General features: G+C 42.0%; 1 protein-coding gene and 1 non-coding gene across 2 annotated transcripts in view; both read right to left on the bottom strand.

The window, feature by feature from the left end:
* Positions 1–11,950, bottom strand: part of Senp2 (SUMO specific peptidase 2) — a 43,846-nt gene extending 31,896 nt beyond the window's left edge. Inside the window, exons 1-5 of the mRNA XM_036203658.1 lie at positions 11,710–11,950; positions 9,717–9,775; positions 6,207–6,340; positions 4,862–4,928; positions 2,958–3,048 (exon numbers count right to left, since the gene is read on the bottom strand). Of these exons, the coding sequence (XP_036059551.1) occupies positions 2,958–3,048; positions 4,862–4,928; positions 6,207–6,340; positions 9,717–9,775; positions 11,710–11,810 (452 nt within the window). The 5' untranslated portion in view covers positions 11,811–11,950. The remainder of the gene's footprint in view (positions 1–2,957; positions 3,049–4,861; positions 4,929–6,206; positions 6,341–9,716; positions 9,776–11,709) is intronic.
* An 11,492-nt stretch (positions 11,951–23,442) lies between these two features.
* Positions 23,443–23,548, bottom strand: LOC118594362. Its single transcript, XR_004946352.1, has one exon. It is a non-coding gene; the product is annotated as a U6 spliceosomal RNA (small nuclear RNA).
* Positions 23,549–24,382: the final 834 nt, after the last annotated feature.

Genomic DNA, 24,382 nt, shown 5'->3' with positions numbered 1-24,382 from the left:
ATACAACATGCTCCTATGTCGATTTTACCCCCTCCTAGCTTTACAACGCCTCTTTCATGCAAATTCAGAGGCACCTGGCTCTTAGTTTCTCCTTCTCTCTCTGTCTCTCTCTCTGTCTCTTTCTGTCTCTCTCTCTCCAGGGTCTCACTGTGTAGCCCTGGCTAGGCTGAAACTGGCCATGTAAACCAAGCGGGGCTCGACCTCAGAATCTCCTGCCTCTGCCTCCCAAGTGCTGGGATTAAAGATGTGTACTGCCACAGCTGGCTTTCACTTAAAATGTTTTAAATTATCATTTTATGCATATGTGTTTTGTCTACATGTGCACACAGAACTTGTAGAGGCCAGATGGGGGCATGAGAACCCTGAACTTGAAAGTTACCATCTGAGTGCTGGAAACTGAACATGGATGGGTTCTCTACGATAGCTCTAAAACACTGAGTCGACTCTCCAGCCATCCACCTTTCACTTGTAATTATAAGTCAATTATTAACCGGGATCACCAAATGTGTATGTGTTCATGTTTGCCCATGTGTGCTTGTGCATGCGAAAGTGAGAGGCAACATCAGGCATCTACCTCGGTAGCTCTCAATTTTTGAGGTGGGGTCTCACTGAACCTAGGAGCTCATCAATTCTGCCTAGACTGGTTGGCCAATGAGCTCCGGCATTTGCCTGCTTCTCCCACTTCTGGCACTTGGGTTAAGGATCTGTGTAGCTGTGGGATAGCTTCTACATGAATGCTAGGAATCCAATTTAGGTCCTTCTCTTGTACAGCAAGAACTTGATTAATTGAACTATATCTCCAGGCCCACAATTTTATTCTTTTTATTAAACAGGGTTTCTTTGTGTAGCCTTGGCTATCCCAGAACTCTCTCTATAGACCATGCTGGCTTCAAACTCAGAGATCCACCTGCCTCTGCTTCCTGAATGCTGGGATTAAAAACATGCACCAACACTGCCCCAGCTCTGGCCCAGAACTTTTAATAAAGAATCTAACTTGAAGCCGGGTGTTGGTGACGCACGCCTTTAATCCCAGCACTCGGGAGGCAGAGACAGGCAGATCTCTGTGAGTTCGAGGCTAACCTGGTCTACAGAGCTAGTCCAGGACAGGCTCCAAAGCTACAGAAAAACCCTGTCTCTCAAAAAAAAAAAAAAAAAAAAAAAAAAAACTCTAACTTGAAAGATACAACTAAAATAAACCAAGGCAGGCTAAAGGAAAGTCCTGGGGGCTAATGGAACAGAAAAAGCAGGGTCAAAGAAATTTAAAAATAATAAACAGTTTTTGAGATAAGAAAAGGCACTGCACATTTATAACTGGAGCAAAATACTTAAGGGAAAAAAATCATGCAGAGTGGAGAGGACTCTTAGAACTTAAAAACTATGAGAGCTTAAAAAAATCAGAAGGCTAAAACAGAAAAATTGAGAGTTGGACAGCCTGAGTTACATAATAAATTCCAGTCTAGCATTGACTAGGTGGTTGAGAGCCTATCTCAAACAACAACAACAATAACAAAACCTAAAAAACAATCAAACCCACAAGCAATAACAACAGAAATCAATAAAACATGCCATGGGTGGAGGGGGGAGGGTTGTTTTTTGAGACAGTCTCTTTACATAGCCCTGGCTGTCCTGGAACTCACTATGTAGACCAGGCTGGCTTTGAACTCAGAGATTTGCCTGCCTCTGCCTCTTAGTGCTGGGATTAAAGATCTCAGCCATCACACCTGACAAAACGTGGCTTTAAAATGAAAAGGTAAAAGAAGAGACTGTGAACATAGACATCCACGTAACAGCAATTGTAAAGAACAACAACAGTAAACAAGGGGCAACTGACAAGACAGCTCAGTGGGCAGAGGGCTCACTGCCAGGACTCACCATGACCTCCATTCGGTCCTGGGGCCACGTGATGCAGAGAGAGAACCAACTCTCACAAACTGTCTTTGAACTTACACACACACACACACACACACACACACACACACATACATACATTCACACAGTTTAAAAGAAAGTGAACATCAATTCTTTTTAAAATGGCTTTCAGGGAGGCTGGAGTGATTGCTCAGGGCGTAAGAGTACTTGCAATTCTTGCAGAGGACCAGGGTTCAGTTCTTAGCACCCACTGAACGTTTTAAAACTCTCTGTAACTCCAATTCCAGGCATTCTAATGCCCTCTTCTGGCCTTCAAAGGCACTGCATGCACATGGTACACAAAGGCTCAAGAAGGCAAAACATTCATACACATAAAATAAACACAGATATTGTGTTTTCATTTTCACTTAATTCTAGGATGGTTTTTATTTCCATTTTGGTTTCTCTCTTAACCCAACTGTCATTCAGTACTATGTTGTTTAGTTCCACGAGTCCAGGTACATCTATCATCTTCCAAGACAGGTCCCATACTCAGAAGAAGCTAGCAACACAAACTGGACTTGAGAGAGAGAGGAGGGCAGAGAGGGGAGGGGACACATGAAGTTGAGTGGGCAGGGAGGAAAGGGAGGATCTGGCTGGGAGAAGTCAGAGAGGGGGCAAGAACATGATCAAAATACACTGTGTGAAATTCTCAAAAAAGTAACTAAAACCATTATTTAAAAGGGTCTACAGAGATGGCTCAGTGATTAAGAGTACCAGCTGCTCTTCCAGAGGACCAGAGCTGGGGGTTCAACGCCCTGTTCTGGCCTCCTCAGACATGAACTATGAATAGGCAGATACCTATTCAGAGAAAACACACATAGAATTATTAAAAATAAAAATCTTAAAATGGTTTTCAAAACTCAATCATACTACTGACATGTAATACAGTTGGAAAGGAAACACTTAAATTCAAATCTAACTAGTCATACGATATTCAGCAAGTTATTACCCTCAGAGTGCCTGCTTAATATTATTTTACAGAACAAAAGTGGAAATGCCTAAGCAGCAGTGAGTTCCACTTACAGAACAGCAGATTGAACACTTACCCAAAAGAAGGCAGGACTCTGCGTGGCTGATCTCGGGTCACTGTCACTCTGATCTTTGGATAGTCACTAATTCCATTAGGAGATTTATTACCTTTAAGAACATAGTTGTAGTGAGAGGAAACAAATATCACCATGAACAGCCTGCATTAGGACAGAAAATTTGTGTGCTAGAACTAACCATCTTATCTTTTTAAAGCATAGGACTCCGGCGTGAGGTTACAAAAATTAAGGGAAAGCAATGGTGGGCTAGGAAGGTAGCTCGGTGGTACAGTATTACCTAAGATGGACGAGACCCTAAGCTCAATCTCCACTACCACAAAACCACATCAGCCATCAAATAACTGATATTAAAACAATATGTCTAAGTCAGATTCAGTTTGCATAAACTTTAAAACCAGGAGCTAAATAAACCTCGCTCCTCACGTTGTTCTCTCAGCTATTCTGGTCCCAGCAATGTCAAGGAACCAATACACAGGAGTACAAGTTTATTCACCTTTGCACGTCTACGCCACAAGTGGTACCCTAACTAACAAGTGTGAGGAGCATAACTACAAAGCATCATTTCTCAGCCTCTTCTACTTGTGGCTTCTGAACCTCAACTTCTGTCACACTCATTTTCACTAGCATTGCCCTTTGTCTCTCAAACTACAAGTCTACCTACATGGTAGACACCACAACTGTATCCAGAACTCTGGCTTCTTCTGAGCTTTTCCCACAATACTATTCTGTCCAGTACATACAATCACAATCCCCCTTCAGGGTGTAATGACAATATGCAAGTCTATATAACTGCAGGAATCAGGAACTTAGGGTTGCTCATTAAATATATGATGAACTCTGAGCAAGAACAAGGTCTTCTGCTATTTCTGACAATGTCGACTCAGTGACTGACACATAGTAAGCTTGACGATATTTTTTTTAAGATTTATTTTATTATTTTTAATTATGTGTGGATGTGTGTGTGTGTTTATATCTGTGTGTGAGTCCAGAAGAGTGTATCAGATCCTCTGGAGCTGGAGTTATAGGCAGTTGTGAGCTGCCTGATATGGATGCTGGAATCTATACACAGGTCCTCTACAAGAGCAGTACACACTCTTAACTACCCAGCCATCTCTCCAGCCCTTCCTTGTTTTTTTCATCAATGAGAATTGATCTGAAGTCACATTAATATATATAAACAGAAAGCACAGTAGTCAACTAAAGACAAGAATGCTAAAATTAAGCTCCAAGGTTGAACATCCTTATGTGAAAACCTGGGTGCTGATACTGAGGTTTCCAGTTTCAGATTTCAGATCAGGGATGCTCAACTGGTAGGGAGCATGCAAATATCCCCAAAATCTGAGACATTGTAAACCAGAGATATTTTTAATCCCAAGGATTTAAGGTAAAACCTACACTTATTTTGTTGTTGTTGTTGTTCTTGCTTTGTTTTTCAAGACAGTGTCTATGTAGCCCTGGCTATCCTGGAACTCACTCTGTAGACCAGGCTAGCCTCAAACTCAGAGATCTGCCTGCCTCTGCTGCCGGAGTAGTGGGATGAAATGTGTGCATCACCACCTGAATGGCACCCAAGAAACACCATCCAAGGCTGTCCTTCTACTAAAATACTCAAGACTTCTGACTTACTCTGACTTACTTGCGGTTTGATTTAAAAAAACAAACCTCAACTGTGCATTAATGTCCCCTTCTCCAGATAAGAAACTGAGACACAGACGTTAAGGAACCTTTTAGAGTTCCATGTCTGGTAGAAGGTAGACCTCAGCTGTACTTGTTTTGATAGACAGTAAAGAGACTATGCTCTCTTCTCCTCCTAATCCAAAGTGGTGCTTCCCTCTCACACTCCTCCTCCGACTTCGGAGACACAGGCAGAAGTACAGCTAAGCAAGAGCAATTGAGCGCCTCACCCAGTTTCAGCATGCTGTTGCAGGATCCAGAACCCGTCAGTTCACAAGAGGAAGAGTTCGAAAATACCTAAAATAAAGCAGTCACTTCTGTAGCACTCAAGTTTGCAAATTTAAAACCGTTTCTAACTTAAAAGCTCACTCTATTCATGATTATTTTCAAGCCAGCACACAGAAATAACATCATTAAGATTTAAAAAAGCTGTCAAAACTGACAAAACAGTGTTAAAAAGATAATTACATTTTTCCCACAAATACTTAAATAAGCAAAAAAACAAATTTCCTTTTTCAAGACAGAGACTCGTTATCCAAATCGGCTGACCTCACACTCACCCTACTCTGTTGTTTTGTTTTTAAGACAGTGTTTGACTCTGTAGCCAGCCTGGTCTCAAGCTCATAACGATTCTTCTATCTCAGCCTCCTATGGATTACAGGCATTAATCACTGTACCTGGCCTTTTCTTTTCTTCCTTCTTTTTGTGTTTTAGGCAAGGGTCTCACTAGGTTGTCACAAATAGTCCTGAATGTCCAAGGTCAGCTAACTCTCCTGCAGCAGCCTTATGAGCACTAGGATCACAAGAGTATGCCATCAAGCTCAGTGATCCAATATTCTTTTTTTTTAAGTACTGCATTCTTGTGTGTGTGTGTGTGTGTGTGTGTGTGTATGTATGTGTGTGTGTATGTATGCATTGCTGCGCATATGTGTCTGTATGTGCGTGCATGGACGGAGATCAGAGGACAATTTGTGGGAATTAGCTCTTTCTACAGTGTGGGTCCTGGGGATTGAACTAAGTTCATCAGGCTTAGCAGCAAGCCTCAGTTTGCTTTAGTCTTTACTCACTGAGCCATAAATATTTTTATAATACTTAAATTTTTAACCTTTAATTTCTTGACCTTCATATCAAAGCTAATAAATGCATGTTCATTTCTGGAAATAAGTCAACCTATATGTAATTCCCCAAAAGACTAGGAGAATAGTTTTAAATTCAATTTACAAACATTACAGTGTATAGGGCAACTCAGTAGTAGAGTCATGCTTAAGATATTTAAGACCCATATCACACACACCTATAATCCCAGCAGTCAGGAGACAGAGGTAAGCGGATCTCTGAGTTCAAGACCAGCCTAGTTTACACAGTGAGTTCCAGGACAGCCAGGGCTATGAAAAGAGACCGTCTCAAAAACAAATAGACAAACAAACAAACAAAGGATATACGAGGTCCTGGGTTCCATCTCCACACAGAAAATCAAGGATATACGAGGTCCTGGGTTCCATCTCCACACAGAAAATCAAAAAGGGAAAGAAAAAAAAAAAAAAAGACCAGTATCCAAGCCCCATCTCCACTGACCTCTCCTGAAGGGGCCACATCCCGTGTTCCATTACAAGCAGAAGACACCATGGGTTTTGTGGTCAGCTGTAATGGCAATCTAAATAAACTCGCAACATTGTAGAAATTGTTTTTCACGTGGTGAATGATGCAATCTAGAAAGTACCAACAAATTATAAAAATGGAGCACTAACTTGCAGAAAAAAATTCATTATGTTTTGAAAAGAGCCTACCTTAGTTTTTAATAAAGTCTCATGTTTCAACACTGAAATAGAAATGTATCTATGAAAGTATTTTTGGGCCATCGAGATGGCTTACTGAGTAACACTGCTTGCTATGTAAGCCCAGCAACCTGAGAATGATTTCCAGAACCCATAGAAAGATGAGGGAACTGACTCCACAAAGTTGTCCTCTTGACTTCCACAGACATGCTACGGCACAACTCCACTCACACCTGTGCATCATACATACATGAATAATAAATACCTTTTCCAACTGAACAAATATAATTCTAACACATGAATTTTGTTTTAATCAACTACCACAGCTGCTAGAAAAACATTAAACTATTACTTTAGTAAGCCACAAACTGATTCACCAAGAAATGATCTGAAATAGCAGCTTTTGAGCAGTAAGCTTTGTAGAAGACATAAAATGAAACTTCACAGAGATGAGGGATAAATTAACAAGGAAGATACATACTGCTGGGTATGGAAAGCCTAGAGAGAGCACAGACATGCATTATCAGTTTGCCCTTCCTTCCAAGGCAGGTTACAAGAGGACTGCCTTAAACAAAGCCCCTCCTAAATCTTGTTTGAGTGAAGGACAATACATACAGCTCTTGAGCATCTAGGACAAAGAAAAACTGCCCCACTACTAAACCAGACGCAATGGGCAATCTCAAGCTCACTTCTCCCTGGTACCAAAGATTACAAAATAGAGAAGTAAACAAATAGGGGGGAAGAGGGGGGATGGATTTCAGTGCTCCTCCACTTCCTTTTTTATAATACTACCTCCTTACTTCCTACACATCTATGTTTCCTAGTTTCCCTTGTACTCACTAATTATAGTGTAAAGAACTAGTTTCTGCTTCTGAGAAAAATAGCCTAAAATGGTGGCTTTAAGCAAGAGTTTCGATATAGATAAAATATGAAACAAATACTCTCTAGAAAGGGGAACAGCTCAAATAAGTGAGGAAATGTGTTGGTCCAGGAGGAACAGAATCCAACTTGGAAGCAATTCACTTCTTTGCTGACTATGATGGTGCATACTTGTAATTCCAACATTCAGGAGGCTGTAGCATCCTGTCCTAACTAGGGTTACTATTACTGTGATGAAACACGATGACCAAAGCAACCTGGAGAGGAAAGGGTTTATTTGGCTTACACTCTATCATCACTGTTCTTCAAAGGGAGTCAGGACAGAACTCACACAGGACAGGAACCTGGAGGCAGGAGCTGATGCAGAGGCCATGGAGGAGTGCTGCTTACTGGCTTGCTCCTCATGGCCTGCTCAGCCTGCTTTCTTATAGAACACAGGCTAACCAGTCCAGTGGGACCACAATGGGCTGGGCCCTCCCACATCAGTCACTAATTAAGAAAATGTCCTACAGGCTTACTTACAGCTAGATGTTATGGAGGCATTTTCTCAACTGCCGCTCCTTCTTCTCCAATGACTCTAGATTGAGTCAAATTGACATAAAAATAGCAAGCATACATCCCAAGTTCATGAGGTGATCCCAAGCTGGAGACCAGCCTGGGCAACATAGTGAACTTAAGGATAGCCTAAGCTACATATGGAGACCCTTTCTCAAAAAAGAGAAGTACTAACGTTTTCAAGTTATTGTTTTCCTTTCAAGAATTGACAATTCCAGGTTATTCCTACAATAAGTTGAGGATCATTTCTACTCTGCTGTGTTTTTGAAGTGGGCAAGAAAAGAGCATTAATGATTGATGTTTACTCCACAGGCCCCAGAAGACAAGACATATTTCTTGATAATAATAATATAATAGACACTAAAGTATTGGAATGTTTTATTTTCCTACAAATTTTTATCAAAAAATAGGTATATCCCAATACTGTGTTAAATTATCTCGACTCATACAAAGAAAGGGCTCATCTGTCAAGACACAGACTGCCCTGTGTTCCTGAGACTCTCTGACTTTCACTGTAAACTCATGGGTCTGCTCTGAGGCCCTCCTTCCTTCCTCTGCTGTCTCTCTCCCCAAAGCTACCTAGTTATCCAATGTAAAAGCCAGAAGCCAGGTGTGGTTACCTAGTAATTCAGTTTAAATTAGTGAAAAGTAAAAATTCAGTTCTTTATTGAGGTGTGATGGCTCACATCTGTACTCCAGAACTTGGGAGGCTAAGGAAAAGGAATGAGGCCAATTTGGATTACTTAGACATACACACACACACACACACACACACACACACACACACACACACACACACACACCCCAAAAAATTTTTAAAAATTTAAAACCTTGAAATATGGAGTTAAACTAGCCATATTTCGAGCATACAACAGTCATTTCCCCTGGGAAGAGCAGCCAGTCAGCACGCTGTGCTACCCAGCTTCACCTCCAGTTCAGATCCCTTTCTTTTGGTTTGCAGTAAGGAAATCAAACACTGTATTCAACAGAAATGGAGTGGGGTGATCCTTAGGACAGAAGTAAAGAATTACCATACACAACCAACCCAGGAACCTTCTCTCCCACCACCAAAGATCTGTTTTGTTTTTGCAGTACTAGGGACTGATCTTTGGGTGTTACATGCTAGATAACCACTGAGCTTATTCCCATCTCTTATTACTTTACTTCTAAACAGGGTCTCATTAAGTTGTCTAAGCAGGCTTTGAACTTCTGATCTACCTGCTTCAACATCGTCAGTAGCTAAGACTATAGGCCTGTGTTTTTTTGTTTTTATCTTTTTTTATGTTGCTTTATGTATTTTATTACATTTAAATACAAGCTAATATTTTATATTAATTTTTTTTAAGTAGTTCACTTTTTTCGTAGTTAAAAATGATGGTAGACAGGCCAAGTATTCATTTTTTGACTTCCTATAATTGTGTAAATCAAGACATACTCAGTATTTACTGGATTTAAACGAAACATCAACAAGTTCCACAGTGAACCAATACATCTGGAATAGACCCAAATTCACAATCACTGTTGAAAAAAGGAAACAGACTATAATACTAATCTGTTTTTATTCTCTTCTACCAGTAAGATACAAGAAAGTAGATTTGAGATAACAAATTAGATTGGTTCATCCAGCCAAGTCTGAACAGGTTTCCTTCTCAAAAATCAAGAAAAATTAACGTTTTATTATAGAAGACTTTAGAACTTCAAACACACATTCAATACACATAATCTGAAAGACACAAGCAGTCACCTCTAGGAAAGACAATGGTGTAGGGAAAGGCTGGAAAGAGGCAACTTTCATTGTCTGAACTTTATACCTTTTGAATTTTGCTCCACACATGTATTTTTCCTACTAAAAGAAATGATTTTTAAAATGTAGTACCTAATCTTGGTCTTTTAGCTGGGACTTCATCAGTGTCCACTGTAGCAGAAAACAGAGTGCTGTAAAGAAAGGAAAAGAAGTATGTATATACATATGTAATACATGTATTTTTATAAATAAACTTACCCAGAGCTGGAAGTGTGACTCAGTTGTACAACATGTGTTTAATATGTAAAAGACCCTGGGTTCAACATCTAACATCAAAACTTCATACCATACAACATTCCTTCTTCCAACTACTAGTCATAAAAGGAGATAAAACGTATAAAACAGAAAGCTATTTCTAAATCTTAAGAAAAACCCAACACTCCCTACAGTGTAACAATGTGTAATCTGGTCAAATTAAACCAATAAATCATTTGTTTTTGAACAATGACTCCAAAGACAGACATTTTTTTTTTTATCTCAAGTGACAATAGCAGCCTTAAGAGGTTACATTATTGGGGGCTTTGGGAGAGAGTGCTTAACTGCCCCACCCACCCTTATCCCAGTGCTGGGGACAGAAGACAGGACAGGCATGATAGTCAAGTACTCCACCACTAAGGCATATCTCTAGTCCCTAAAATGAGTTGTGCTGGTTTTGTTTTGTTTTGTATTTTTGTTTTTTTGGGTTTTTTTTTGGGGGGGGGGGGGTGGTTCAAAACAGGGTTTCTCTGTGTAACAGCACTGGCTACCCTGGAACTTGCTCTGTAGACCAGGCTGGCCTCAACTCAGAGATCCGCCTGGCTCTGCCTCCCCAGTGTTGAGATCAAAGGCGTGCACCACCACCACCCAGCAAGTTGTTTTATTAGACTCTAGCCCCTAAATACAATAAAGAACAGAGGTGTAGGCAACTAGAATTCAAGGCTGGCCTGGGCACGCGCACAAGCGCGCACTCTCACTCACACACTCACACACACACACACACACACACCACACACACAGGGGCAGGAGACGGGCACTGAATGACTCTGGTGAACCATGAATGAGAATAATTGTGAGATTAACAGTCCCCATTCAATAAAATATACCCAGTTTCGTTGTACACCAGACACAGAATTAAACAGTCTGCCCTTACGTAGTATTATAAACATAACTTTAGGAACTTTATAACAAATGGTTCTATGTCTCTGGAATATGTGCTACAGTTTAGCTAACAACCAATTCCATCAGTGACCTACATTCCTAGAATCATCTATGAATCATTTTGTTCTACTTCCCCTAAACCAATCTTTTGTCCATTTCTCTTGACCTGGAAACACAAAAATAATAATCATCATCATAATGAATGAAGCAAACACAGCAAAGTAAGGAAAGGAAGGAGGGAAGGATGGGAGAGACTTATGGGGAACATAGAATTTGCACAGTATTTTTTTTCCCGAGACAGTTTCTCTGTGCAGCTTTGCGCCTTTCCTGGAACTCTGTAGCCCAGGCTGGCCTTGAACTCAGAGATCCACCCGTCTCTGCCTCCCAAGTGCTGGGATTAAAGGCGTGCACCACCATCGCCCGGCATGCACGGTATTTTAATCTCTAGGTAAATCCTTAATTAAAGAGGAAGAATGTAAAATAAGTAAAGGAGTAGATGCTAAGTAGTAACATTGGTAATTTCCCTCTAATTTTAACCAAGTCTTAGAGTGCGGTACCTACTTTCCTTCTGCTTCTTACACCGGATGCTAAAGAACAGGACCATTCTCCTCCCCTCTAGCCCAACACACACAGCTGCTGTAAAACAAGACGACTGCTGTTCCCTGGTGCGAAGAGAACAGTACTATGACTATGGGCAAACTCCTAAACCTACTGGCTGGTCCCTCCTTGCACTGCCCGCCCGCTATGACATCGGAGACCGGAGCTGTACCGGGCGAGCAGCACAGCGCCGGCCTCCCGCTCCCCCTCCGCTCACAGTTAGAGGGGAGGACTCGCCCCAGGCCTCCGCGGTCCCGGAGCCGCCGGTTCCCACAGGCCCGCGGCGCCCAACGCCAGCGCGGGGGAGGGGACCGGCGCGCGGCTGCCTTACCTGCTCGAGCGCCGCCTCTTGAGCAGGGCGCGGGCCCCGGGCGCGGGCCGCTCGCACAAGCGGAGAATGGTGCCGAGAACCTTAGCCAGCCATCTGTACATTCCAGGCCTGAGCAGCAGCGGCGGCCGACACACCCCGAGACGCGAACCCCAGAGCTGTCGCCGCCGCTGCCGCCTTCGCTGCTTCGGCCGTAGCCAGGTTCAGGCGCGGATTTGTGACGCCATCAGACGGCCCACAGATTCGACGTTTCCCCAGGCTATGGGCGGACCCTCCCCGCGCTGCTGACGTCACCTTCCGCCCAACCGGGAAGCTGCCTCCGCAATCTGCGCACGCGCACCGTGGCCCCGCTCCTTGTAAGTCTAACAACAGGAAGTTGGCCTGACCCAGCGTGCTCTTGCGCAGACCTGATTGGCAGGATGGTGGGCGGGGCCTTCTCTTTGGTGGAGCCAGTCAGGAGTCGGCCTCGGGACAAGGCCCACAGACCCAGACCACGTGTACCGCTATGAAGTAGTGAGAGCTACCTGAGCCACCTAACTGTGGGGACTCTGTAAAATAATTCACCCCGTGAAAATAGGTCAGGTTATCTGTTGAGTGTTTAACGTTTTACTCTTCATTTTGCATATACATTGGCCTCATACGTTACTCGGATTGTTGCCCTCATGTTCACAGCAACCGAAAGCAATAGGGAATATGCCTGTCATAAAAGCCAAAGGTATATAACAATTAAATCATGTGTCTAAGATAATAAAGCTATCCACCAGCATTTAAACAAGAGTCCAAGTACTAGGGCCCATTCGACATTCTTAAGGGCAAGCCTACCGGGAGAGACATTTTCACAGATAATTATAAGTTAGAATACAAGATAATTAGCTGCTGCCATGAATACAGGTGCAAAGAAGCTAGAGAAAGGAAGACCATATGCTGAGAAGGGAGGGCAGAAGGACAAACACATCCTTAGGAAAGTGGTGTGCAATATTTGTACACTGTGCGAAGATGTATTGTTGTGATTAGTGTAATAAAGAGCTAAATGGCCAATAGTTAGATAGGGAGGCTAGGCAGGATTTGGGGGGACCGGGGGAAGAGGAGAAGGAATCACAGTAGTGAATAATCTGAGAGATGCCAATGATACATAGGAGTCAGACATTCAGAATGAAAGAAAGGTAAAAAGCCACATGGTAAAACGTAAATTATTAGAAATTGGTTGGAGTTATAAGAGTCAGTTGGGGAAAAGCCTGAGCTAAGGCCAAACTTTTATAATTAATAATAAGTCTTCATGTTGTTATTTGTGAGCTGGCCCAATGGTGGTACCCAACATGAGGCTTAGAAAGATTCTCAGCCTTTTTGGATTGAGGAAGGAGAGGGGAGGTCACTGGTCACTTCTCTGAAGCTTTGCTGATCAATCAAGTCCTTACCCTGATATCTGACTCCCGAGTTTTTACTGTTAAAGAATAATTAGATAAATGCTTCATCCAACAACCAATGTGGAGCTCAATTATCCATCCACATAGGGCCCCAGAAAGCGACCTCTGGGGCAAGCTCACCAAACAGAGGCATGGCTCTTTTAAGAGGTCCTGCTCAGCACCTGAGCACTTGAACAGCCAGCACTGGGTACAAATGCCTGCTGCATCTCAGACTCTGCAACTTCCCAGAACTGGGGAAGTAAATGGCTCCAGGCCTGGCTGCAGGCAGGAGGCTAGGCTCCAACCAACTGGAGGGGGGTGGGGAGCTGGAGGCGCCGCCAGAGCCACAGCATCATAGCCTAGTCATTTAAGGTTTGGCTCACGTGGTCAGAGGACTACAAATACACAAAAAGCCAAGTCCAGACCAAGAAGACCTCTGAACAGATAGAGTATACTTAAAAAATATGTTTACCCAAGGCCCTGGGTTTGATCCTCAGCTCCAAAAAAAAAGGGAAAAAAATGTGTTTAGATGCTAAAGGAAAGAAAAATGGATATAGACAGTCATAGAAAAAAACTTAAAAATAATAAAGTCTTTAAAAGGAGAGTAAAGTAATTTTTTTTAAAAAAAAAAAGCCCAATAAGAATGGAAAATGTTATAGCACAGGGAAAAAGCTTGAACCTTATATGGTACTTTGTTAATTTTGAATATTTTGAATGCTAATAAACAGAGGGAATTCTGGGAGAAAAAAGACTCAGAAGATGCAGAGCAAGCAAGATGTTCAAGAGGAGAGGTAGTAGCCACGAGCCATGTGGCAGAACATAGATTAATATAAATGGGTTAATAAGTTAAAGGAGCTAGTTAGGAACAAGCCTAAGCTAAGGCCGAGCTTTCATAATTAATAAGAAGTCTCTATGTCATTATTTGGAAGCTGGCTGGTGGGACAGAGAAAGACTGGTTACAGGACGGCTTCGGAGACACAAGGACTGAATGATACCTGAAGCCTCCTAATCAGCTCCTCTGCTCCCCTCAACTGTCAGGTCTCCAGTCTCATTATCATCCCTGTGAACATAGAGCTCACACAATCAATTATCAACTATGAACAAGTCCCACATTGTTTGTGGGAAATCCATTCTCCTCTCAACAATTCTGAAGATGCATCAAAGGTTTTTATACCCTACAAACCTTTCCTTGACTGCATTTCAGTTAAAGTCAACTTCTAGGCTTGCTTGAGTTCAACCCGAGTGCTTCCCATGCAGACCCTTCCTTTCAGCAGACTGTGTTCCAGGATTCAGCTACAAGCTTCCTGCATGAATGTTACTATTCTGACTTGCCCTTTGGAGACCCACCCATCGTCCTGACATAAAGTTCTCTTTAAACGGAATACTGCCCCTCCCCTGCCTCTCTCCATTCCCATGAGGTGTGTGTTATGCCCAGAGAGACCACCAAAGATGAGCTTACCAGAATGCAAAAGCAAAGTTTTATTGGGAAGCAATTCAAGCCTAGGCAGGGACCCTGACAAGCCATCCAACACAGTGGAGGCTGGAGGAGGTGCCCACCCCTCTGCAAGCTCAATTTTTAAAGGCAAAAACCACAAGGTTACATCAGTTAGAGGTGCTAGTATGGGTAGAATTCTGATTGGCTCGCTTCTAGGGACTTTCCAGAAATCTTTATCTTACATCTAAGAGGGGGTGGATGCCTGTCACCATTCCTCATTGGCTGTCCTCGGGTGGGGACATTTCTGTGGTTAAGCAATCACCATGAAGACTAGGGTTGGGATACTCTGTACTTTGCACTTTCTAATTCCTGGAATCTGGGTCAGCTGGTTCCAGTAACTCAAGGCCTATACCTAAGATGGAGAACATAGGGGTCTAGCCCCTCGATAGCCCTATCCCAGGGTCCAGGAAGAAGCTATGAGCAGCTAATAATTTAATCTTTGATCATATTACATGAATCTATATACACAAAACTCTTTAGTTTTCATACACTCTACTTTTCTGAGTCAGTTCTCTCTCTACACAGCTTCTTTTCTGTTCTTATACTCAGCTCCTCTCTATCCTTTCTCTTCCTGTCCTCTCATTGTCCTAGTTTCTACTAAGCCCTTTCCATCTCTACCTCATCTCCATCTCCATCCTACGATCTGCAAAAACTCTACCTTGCTGCTTTCTTGAGCTTTGCAACTCTGCTAGGAATCTTGCCTCAATTGCTTCCCTCCACCTGATATGCAAAAACCCTTTTGTCCTGAGTCATTTGTTCTGGAACGCCTGTGAGAGGAAGGAGAGTCTGAGCTTCATTTGCCCAAGAAATAAAGCTATGCACTATAGACGTAATTCTGAACTGTTTTACTAAATAAGAAACACAGAGCCAAATGCAGAGTTAAAAGCCCAAGAGGTCAGAGAGCAGTAGCCAAAAGCTGAGACCACTTTCTTACCATCTACTGCTGCTGCTGCCCTTCCCCTGGGAAAGAGACCTACTTCCTGTGTGTCTGTCTTTCTATTGACTTTCTGTTCTGCCTTCTCATTGGTTGTAAACCCAACCACATGACCTCCTCATGACTGCCTGTCTATACAGACCTCCAGGTCTCTATGGTGGGTATTGAGATTAAATGCGTGAGTCTCCATGCTGGCCGTATCCTTGAACACACAGAGATCTGTCTGTCATGTGATCAGGATTAAGGGCATATGCTATCACTGCCAGACTTCCGCTAAATGGCTTGCTATTAGCTCTGACCCCCAGGCACTTTCATTTATTAACATACAAATAAATAAAATCACATTTCAGCACAAATAAAATATCACCATAATGCACCTAGCCTGTCTTCAAGGTGGTGTCTCCAGAAGAGTATTTACCTTAATTCAGGAGACTGTTTGCCATTTTGGCCTAAGATGCTTCAGAAGTATTTTGGATAAATCCACTGTTAGGAGTTTTTGGAAGCATACATAGCATACAAGAAACTCATTGCAGGAACTGGCTAATATATATACAAAAGCTAAAATATCATCAAGACTCCTTAAGCTATAGCTTGACCTCTGGAAAAGTTCTTGACCTCCCAGGTAATAGCTTTTGTCATAGTGACTGAATTCCATTACATATTCCTGCAGCTTGCAGCAATTAGTGAGAGAACCCAAGGGTCAGTTAACCAGATGCTGCCATTTAGGGGATGGGGTCAACAGTTGTGGGTCTCTGTGTTATCACCATCCGTTATAACTAGAAGCTTCCTTGATGCGGGTTAGAGATGCATTAATCTATCTGTATAATGATGTTATTAGGAGTAGGTCAATGTGTCTGGGCATAAGTTTTTGGCCTGATGGGGTCAGGCTTGGGATTCATCTTGTGGAGGACTTAACCGCAATCATAAAGTAGTTGTTTGGGGCTGGAGAGATGGCTCAGCAGTTAAGAGCATTGGCTGCTCTTCCAGAGGTCCCAAGTTCAATTCCCAACAACCACATGGTAGCTCACAACCATCTGTAATAAGATCTAATGCCCTCTTCTGGCCTGAAGATATACACGCAGAGCACTCACGCATAAAATATAAATAAAAAAAAAAAAAGAAAGTAGTTGTTTACTCCCATGATATCCATGTTACTACTGCACCAGTGGGCATGACTTGCCAGCTTGATCATTATTGTGGCTTGCAGGGTTCTCAGCTGGGAAAGACTGATGATTACATTTCTCCTCCAGTAGCATATAGTACCTTCCTACTAGAAACTATGAAAACTGACAAATAGGGATGAAGCTTCTGGGTTAGTACTTGCTTAATGTTCCCATAGTCTGTGACTTAAGCACAAGATGTCTTCAGCAGTAGAGTATTACCATCAAGTTCTGGAGGGTAATCAAGAGTATCACCCTGTAATATTAGTGGATCTGTGGAACCTCAATGGGGCCAAAAACTCCAAAAGAAGTAATTGTTCCTGACACTGGGCTTTTTATTTGTTAGTTCATGGTATCTTGTAGGGGTATTGTTGCCTTGTTATAGAAAAGCTGGATTTTCACCCTATACAATAGCCACAAATAATATAAAATGCTTTGAGATAACACTAACTAAACAAATGAAGGACTTTTTTGATAAGAACTTTAAATCTCTAAAGAAAGAAATTGAAGAAGATATCAGAAAATGGAAGGATGTCCCATGCTCATGGATAGGTAGGATTAACATAGTAAAAATGACAATCTTACCAAAAGCAATCTACAGATTCAATGCAATCCCCATCAAAATCCCAACACAATTGTTCACAGATTTGGAAAGAAAAATATTTAACTTCATATGGAAAAACAAAAGACCCAGGATAGCTAAAAGAATCATGTATAATAAAGCAACCTCTGGAGACATCACCATGCCTGACCTCAAGCTCTACTATAGAGCTATAGTAATAAAAAACAGCTTGGTACTGACATAAAAACTGACATACAGACCAATGGGATCAAATTGAAGACCCTGACATTCATCCACGCACATATGGACACCTGATTTTTGACAAAGAAGCCAAAACTATACAGTGGGAAAAAGAAAGTATCTTCAACAAATGGTGCTGGAATAACTGGATGTCAATAAGTAAAAGATTACAAATAGATCTATATCTGTCACCATGCACAAAACTCAAGTCTAAGTGGATCAAAGACCTCAACATAAATCCAGTTACACTAAACTTAATAGAAGAGAAAGTAAGAAGTACTCTTGAATGCATTGGCACAGGAGATCATTTCCTAAATATAACACCAGCAGCACAGACACTGAGCACAACAATTAATAAATGGGACCTCCTGAAACTGAGAAACTTTTGCAGGGCAAAGGACATGGTCAATAAGACAAAAAGACAGCCTACAGAATGGGAAAAGACCTTCACCAACCCCACATCTGACAGAGGACTGATCTCCAAAGTATATAAAGAACTCAAGAAACTAGACATCAAAATACTGAACAATCTAATTTAAAAATGGGCTAAAGAACTAAACAGAGAATTCTCAAAAGAAGAATCACAAATGGCTGAAAGACATTTTTAAAAATGCTCAACATCCTTAATCATCAGAGAAATGAAGATCAAAACAACTCTGAGATACCACCTTACACCTGTCAGAATGGCAATGATCAAAAACACTAATGACAGTCAATATTGGAGAGGATACGGAGCAAAGGGAACACTCCTCCACTGGTGGTGGGAATGCAAACTTGTACAACCACTGTGGAAATCAGCATGGCGGTTTCTCAGAAAATTGGGAATCAATCTACCTCAAGACCCAGCCATACCACTCTTGGGCATATACCCAAGGAATGCTCAATCATACCACAAAGATGCATGCTCAACTATGTTCATAGCAGCACTATTTGTAATAGCCAGGACCTGGAAACAACCTAGATGCCCCTCAACTGAAGAATGGATTAAGAAAATGTGGTACATATACACAATGGAGTACTACTCAGCAGAGAAAAACAATGACAGCATGAAATTTGCAGGAAATGGATAGAACTAGAAAATATCATCCTGAGTGAGGTAACCCAAACCCAAGGACAAACATGGTAGGTACTCACTCATAAGTGGATTCTAGATGTAAAGCAAAGAACAGACTGCAACCCATAGAACCAGGGAGGCTATATAGCAGGAGGGACCCTAGGATGACTGTGGCTTATAATAAGTTTTGGTTTTATTCTATTACTGGGCAAGCCTCAATGAAACATTTCACTGTTAGGATAAGAATTTATACAGTATCAAGCTGATAATAGATAGATAGATAGATAGATAGATAGATAGATAGATAGGATAGATAGATAGGATAGGATAGGATAGGATAGGATAGGATAGGATAGGATAGATAGATGTAACCTTTCAAAGCCCAGAGGCTAAAAAGATCCATAGGAAAAGACATAAGACATACATAAATGACATACATACAGGCAAAACACCCTACCCATACAAACAAAATAAACAAAGAAAAATAAAGAAAAAAACTGGATTTCAACACTGAGGAATGTGTGTGTGTGTGTGTGTGTGTGTGTGTGTGTGTGTGTGTGTGTGTGTGTTTGTATTTCAGGTTTCCATATGGCTTTTTCAAAAGGTCTTTAGTGTTATTCATACTCCCTCCTCTACTTGCCCTCCACTCCTCCAACCCCAATTTAACCCTTTCTGTTCCATTATTCCCTTTTAACCCTTTACACACATATCAATGTGGCATTGGTCTGGAGTTTTGAGAGTGAGGAGCCTAAAAGGACCCCCTTTGCCCAAGGGCTACCAATGCAGGGAAACCTTACTTCTATCTCTACCTCCTCCCCATTCAAGCTGGTCTTCCAAAATACTTAATGCAAGACCCCACAGAAGACAATATGCCTGAACTATCAGTGAGAATTGGTATTTGCTGTTGGCAAACTTATAACCTCATCAAGTATTGGGAGTGGTATCTCCAAAGGGAAAGAGCAACTTTCTTTCCAATAAACCACATATTAGCAAGCTACTTTTGAACAAGAGCCTATCTCACTCAAGGCTGGGTACCAGTACTCAGGATGAAGGCCCATGGGACTATCACACCACTGTCATTCTTTCTCTGTTACTTCAGTAACACATACATGAATACAGTGTTGAATGCTAGGTATGGTGGCACAGGACTGTAAGGCCAGGCCTTGGGAGCCTGAGACAGGAGGATCACAAATTCCAGACCAGCCTGTTCTACATAAGGTAAAAGCATCCTGGGCTGGAGAGATGGCTCAGCTATTAAAGGGTAAGCTTATAACCCAAAATATAAGAAACAGTCTCATATTTCATAAACCTCAATCCAAAACACAACTCTTACCTCAAAGGGGATAAAATATGGTTTGACCTGGCACCAAATATGAATAACTATGGCTCATGTTGACCCAAATCCATGGTCCAATGTCATGAAAATTTCATAGTAACAGAACAAAGAAAATTACAAATCAAGACACTTTTAAAATACATTAGTGGAAACCTTATGTAGGCAGTTCCCAGAAGACCAGGAAAATCTCAGCTATAGGCATTCTTAGCATTTCAGTTGGTGGGAATTAGGGGTCTGTTTAAATACTCTAAAAGATTTACCTAGTGGTTACAAACTTGTTAGGTCACATATAGAAGAGGGCAATTAATAATAATAATAATAATAATAATAATAATAATAATAATAATATAGTTTTTTTGAGACAAGATTTCTCTGTATAGCCCTGCTGTCCTGGAACTCACTTTGTAGATCAGGCTGGACCTGAACTCATAGAGATCTGCCTGCTTCTGCCTACTAAGTGCTGGAATTAAAGGTATGTGCCACCATGCCTGGCTAGAAATAATTATTAAGGACACTAACGATGGCCCAATGTAACTTTTCTCTGGACTTGCAACCTTCAATCAGTCAGCCTTTGTAGTCAAAACTTCATTCCAGGAATTCTTATTCACAAACAAAAAACTGAAATAAAATTATAAATAAATGCAATTTGAAATATTAATTATGCATGTGAAAACTTCCAGAGCTTTGAGATGATAGGTCTCATTCAGAATCCCAAGGCCTCATCAACAAATAATGCCATTTAGCCGGGCCCATATCCTTAGTTACCCTCAAGAACCAAAACAAACTTCATTCATGTATTAGTTTCTGCCTTTAATCTGTCTGCCAGTTGGTGCCTTTGATGTCCAGTAGACTATAGAACAGACATTGGCCACTATTGAACAGACACTGGCCACTGCTTGTCCACTGGCCAAAGAATGGAATTACCTTAACAACAACCCCACCACTGCCACAGCCATTTCTGGCCTGGGAGCTTATCAGAGGACAAGTGAAGAATCCCAAGGCCATGTGTAGTAACAAGGACATGGAGCCTTCTCCCCGTGGCTTAGCTAAAATGCAACCTTGTCCCACAGGAGGGGTACTTTTCATTGCCTAAGTTTCACCATAGCCAGCTGTTCTAGACACAGACACACAGACACAGACAGACAGACAGACAGACAGACAGACAGACACACACACACATACACACACACACACACACACACACACAATCTGTATTTTATATATGGACTTCCATAGGATCACTTCACGTATTCTTAGTTTGGCTAATCAACTCCTTACCCTCTGTTCTCCACACCCCCACTGATGCCCCTTAAGCCTTAGTCTCTGGTATATTCCACCTCTCCTTTGTGTCACCTGTTTTATCCCCTAATTCAATTTTTTTCCTAGGGTGGTGTCTTAGTTTCTTTTCTGTTGCTGGGAGAAGACACCATGACCAGGCCACTTATAGAAGAAAGCATTTACTTGGGGGCTTACAGCTTCAGAGGGTGAGTCCCTGACCATCACAGTGGGGAGCATGGCAGCAGGCAGACGGGGCACTGGAGCAGTAGCTAAGAGCTTCTGTCTTAATCCATAAGCAGAGAGAGCTAACTGGAAATGGTGTGGTTGAAACCTCAAAGCCCACACCCAGGGCCACACCTTCTCATCCTTCCTAAAAGAGTTCCACCAACTATGGATAAAGTGTTCAACTACATGAGCCTCCAGTGGACAATCTCATCCAAACCACCAAATTCCAGTCCCGGCCCCCACACACACTCCTACCCTTATGATATTGAAAATTTCATCTAGTCCAATTTCAAAAGTCCTCATAGTCTATCACAGTTTATTTCAACACTGAAAAGTCCAAAATGTCTTCTCAGACACAGTAACACTATTAATTGTAACCCCTCTAAAATCAAAAGCAAATTACAGACTTTCAACATACTGTGGCACATAATATCTATTACCATTTCAAAGGTGAAGAAAGAGGCCATAGTGAGAAAATATTGGGCCAAAACAACACCAAAACCCAGCAGGGAAAACTCCAAATCCTGTAGATCCATGTCTAATGTCAAAGATCTTCAGATCTCACTCCTCTCAGCTTTGCTGACTGCAACATCCCTCTCTCTCTCCCTCTCTCTCTCTCTCTCTCTCTCTCCCTCTCCCCCTCCCCCCCCTCTCTCTCCCTCTCTCTCTTGCTGGTTTTACTGCCTGTCTGAAGCTCTCCTTGGCAGATATCCCACAGCTCTGGGACCTCTAACCTCTTGAGGTCTCTAATACAATCCAGGCTTCAGTTTTATAGCTTCATACAATAACCTCTCGGGGTCTAAGTATAGGGACTCCCCTGCCACATGCCTGGCCTCAGTGGCTCTCAACTGCAGAGGAAGATTCCACAACCCCTTTACTCCTGTATCTTTCATAACTGCCACCTGGCTGACACTGCCGAGTTCAGCTGCCTGCTTGGGATGGAGCCTGGCCCCCTCCTTGAATTACAATTGCATAAGCCTTTCTTTGTTGCATGAAATATCTGTAACAGGCTTTCTCTTGGGCCACCAATCAGCTCCTAAATCATGACACAGAGACTTATTACTTATGAATGCTTGGTTTTATCCTATGCTTGTCCCACCAGCCCTTTAATTTAAATTAACCTGTTGCTCTTCATCTACATTTTGCCTCGGGGCTTTTTACCTTTCTTTACTCTGTACTTTCACAGCTCGCTGTGTGTCTGTCTGGCTGGCCCTGGGCGTCTCCCTGTCTTTCTCTCTCACTTTCTCCTTTCTCCTCTTCTCTCCTCCTACATATTCTCTCTGTCCACCAGCCCCACCTATCCCTCTATTGGCCATTCAGCTTTTATTAGACATAAAATGTTCATTAAAAACGTTCTCTAGCCTAGTTGCTAATATTGTCCCACTCGGAAGCCTCTTGTGCTGGGCCTCGATAGTCCACATTGCTCTTAGCACTATTGTCTTCCATGCTACTACTACTAAGATGGCCCATTAGGCCCTGCTTATAACAGTCAACCTCTTTAATAGTCCAGAATCTTCCAATTCTTCCCCAAAATGGCATGGTCAGGCCTGTCATAGCAATAGCCCACTTCTGTCTTAATTGCTTTTATATTATGATAAAACACCATGATCAAGACAACTTATAGAAGAAATAGTTTAGCAGTAGTTCTCCACCTTCCTAATGCAGCAACCATTTGTTATAGTTGCTTGTGCTGTGGTGATGCCCAACCATAAAATTATTTTTGTTACCACTTCATAACTATAATTTTGCTACTGTTATGAATTATAAATATATGATATGCAGATGGCCTTAAGTGACCCTGTGAAAGGGTCATTCCACCCCTAAAAGAATCGTGACCCACAGGTTGAGAATTGCTGGTCTAGGGCATACAGTTCCAGAGGGTAAGAATCCATGACCATCCTGGCAGGGAGCATGGCAGCAAGCAGGCAGGCAGGCATGGTGCTGGACCAATAACTGAGAGCTCGTGTCCATAGACCAAATTCTCAACTGGACTTGACAGAGGTGTGTGTTGGGGGCAGGTAGTTTTTGGCTAGCTACAAGGTCTTTATATATATAATAGAATACTTCATGAATTTGCATGTCATCCTTGTGCAGGGCCATGCTAATCTTCTCTGTATAGTTCCAATTTTAGTGTATGTGCTGCCGAAGTGAGCACTAGCTACATGGTCTTAAACATTCAACAGGAAAGCATAACCAGAGCCTTTTCTTCTCTTTCTTTGGCCCCTTTTTTTTTTTTTTAAAGACAGTCTCTCTACATAGCTCTGCTATCCTGGATCTCGCTCTGTAGCCCAGGCTGGCCTCTAACTCACAGAGATCCACCTGCCTCTGCCTCCCAAGTGTTGGGAATAAAGACATGTGCCAGTATGATCAGCATTGACTATGTTTTAGTAGTTCAAGGGACTACACTCCCAGACATTAGACTTAAATCCATATGAGGTATGATTTAGATAATTATTTCTTACCAATGGTTTTCTTTTTGATTTAAAAAACTGTGTACATATAGAACATCACAACCTTGGCTCAATTCAATACCACAGAACCTACCTGTAGCCGCAAACAGGTCCACTGTTGTTTTAACCTCAATATTAAATATTGGCTAAATTTCTTTTTCTCCTTCTCTAGAAACCATCTGGGAGGTATATCACACCTCGATTTAGTCATTCCAACAGCTATCAAATTGTCTGAAGGCAGCTCTTGAGCCTTCCCTCAAGTCCAGCCTTGGAGCCCAAAGGAGTGGATGGATATTGTTGTGAGACCATCCAGACTTTCTAGTGGACCTTGACTTGGACATTTAAAAAATGTCCTCTGTGGTGATGTTTTATTTGCGCTGAAATATGGTGATATTTTATGTGTGCTTTGATTAAAAAAAGCTTGCCAGGAGATCAGAGGAGAAAGGCCAGCCAATTTAAGTAAACAAAGTCAGGCAGCACATGCCCTTATTCTAATCACTTATCAGGCAGGATCTCTGTGTGTTCAAGGCCACACTGGG

This window comes from Onychomys torridus, chromosome 12 (genome assembly GCF_903995425.1).
Source record: "Onychomys torridus chromosome 12, mOncTor1.1, whole genome shotgun sequence".
Taxonomy (NCBI): Eukaryota; Metazoa; Chordata; class Mammalia; order Rodentia; family Cricetidae; genus Onychomys; species Onychomys torridus.
This window is presented reverse-complemented; position numbering and strand designations above follow the sequence as displayed.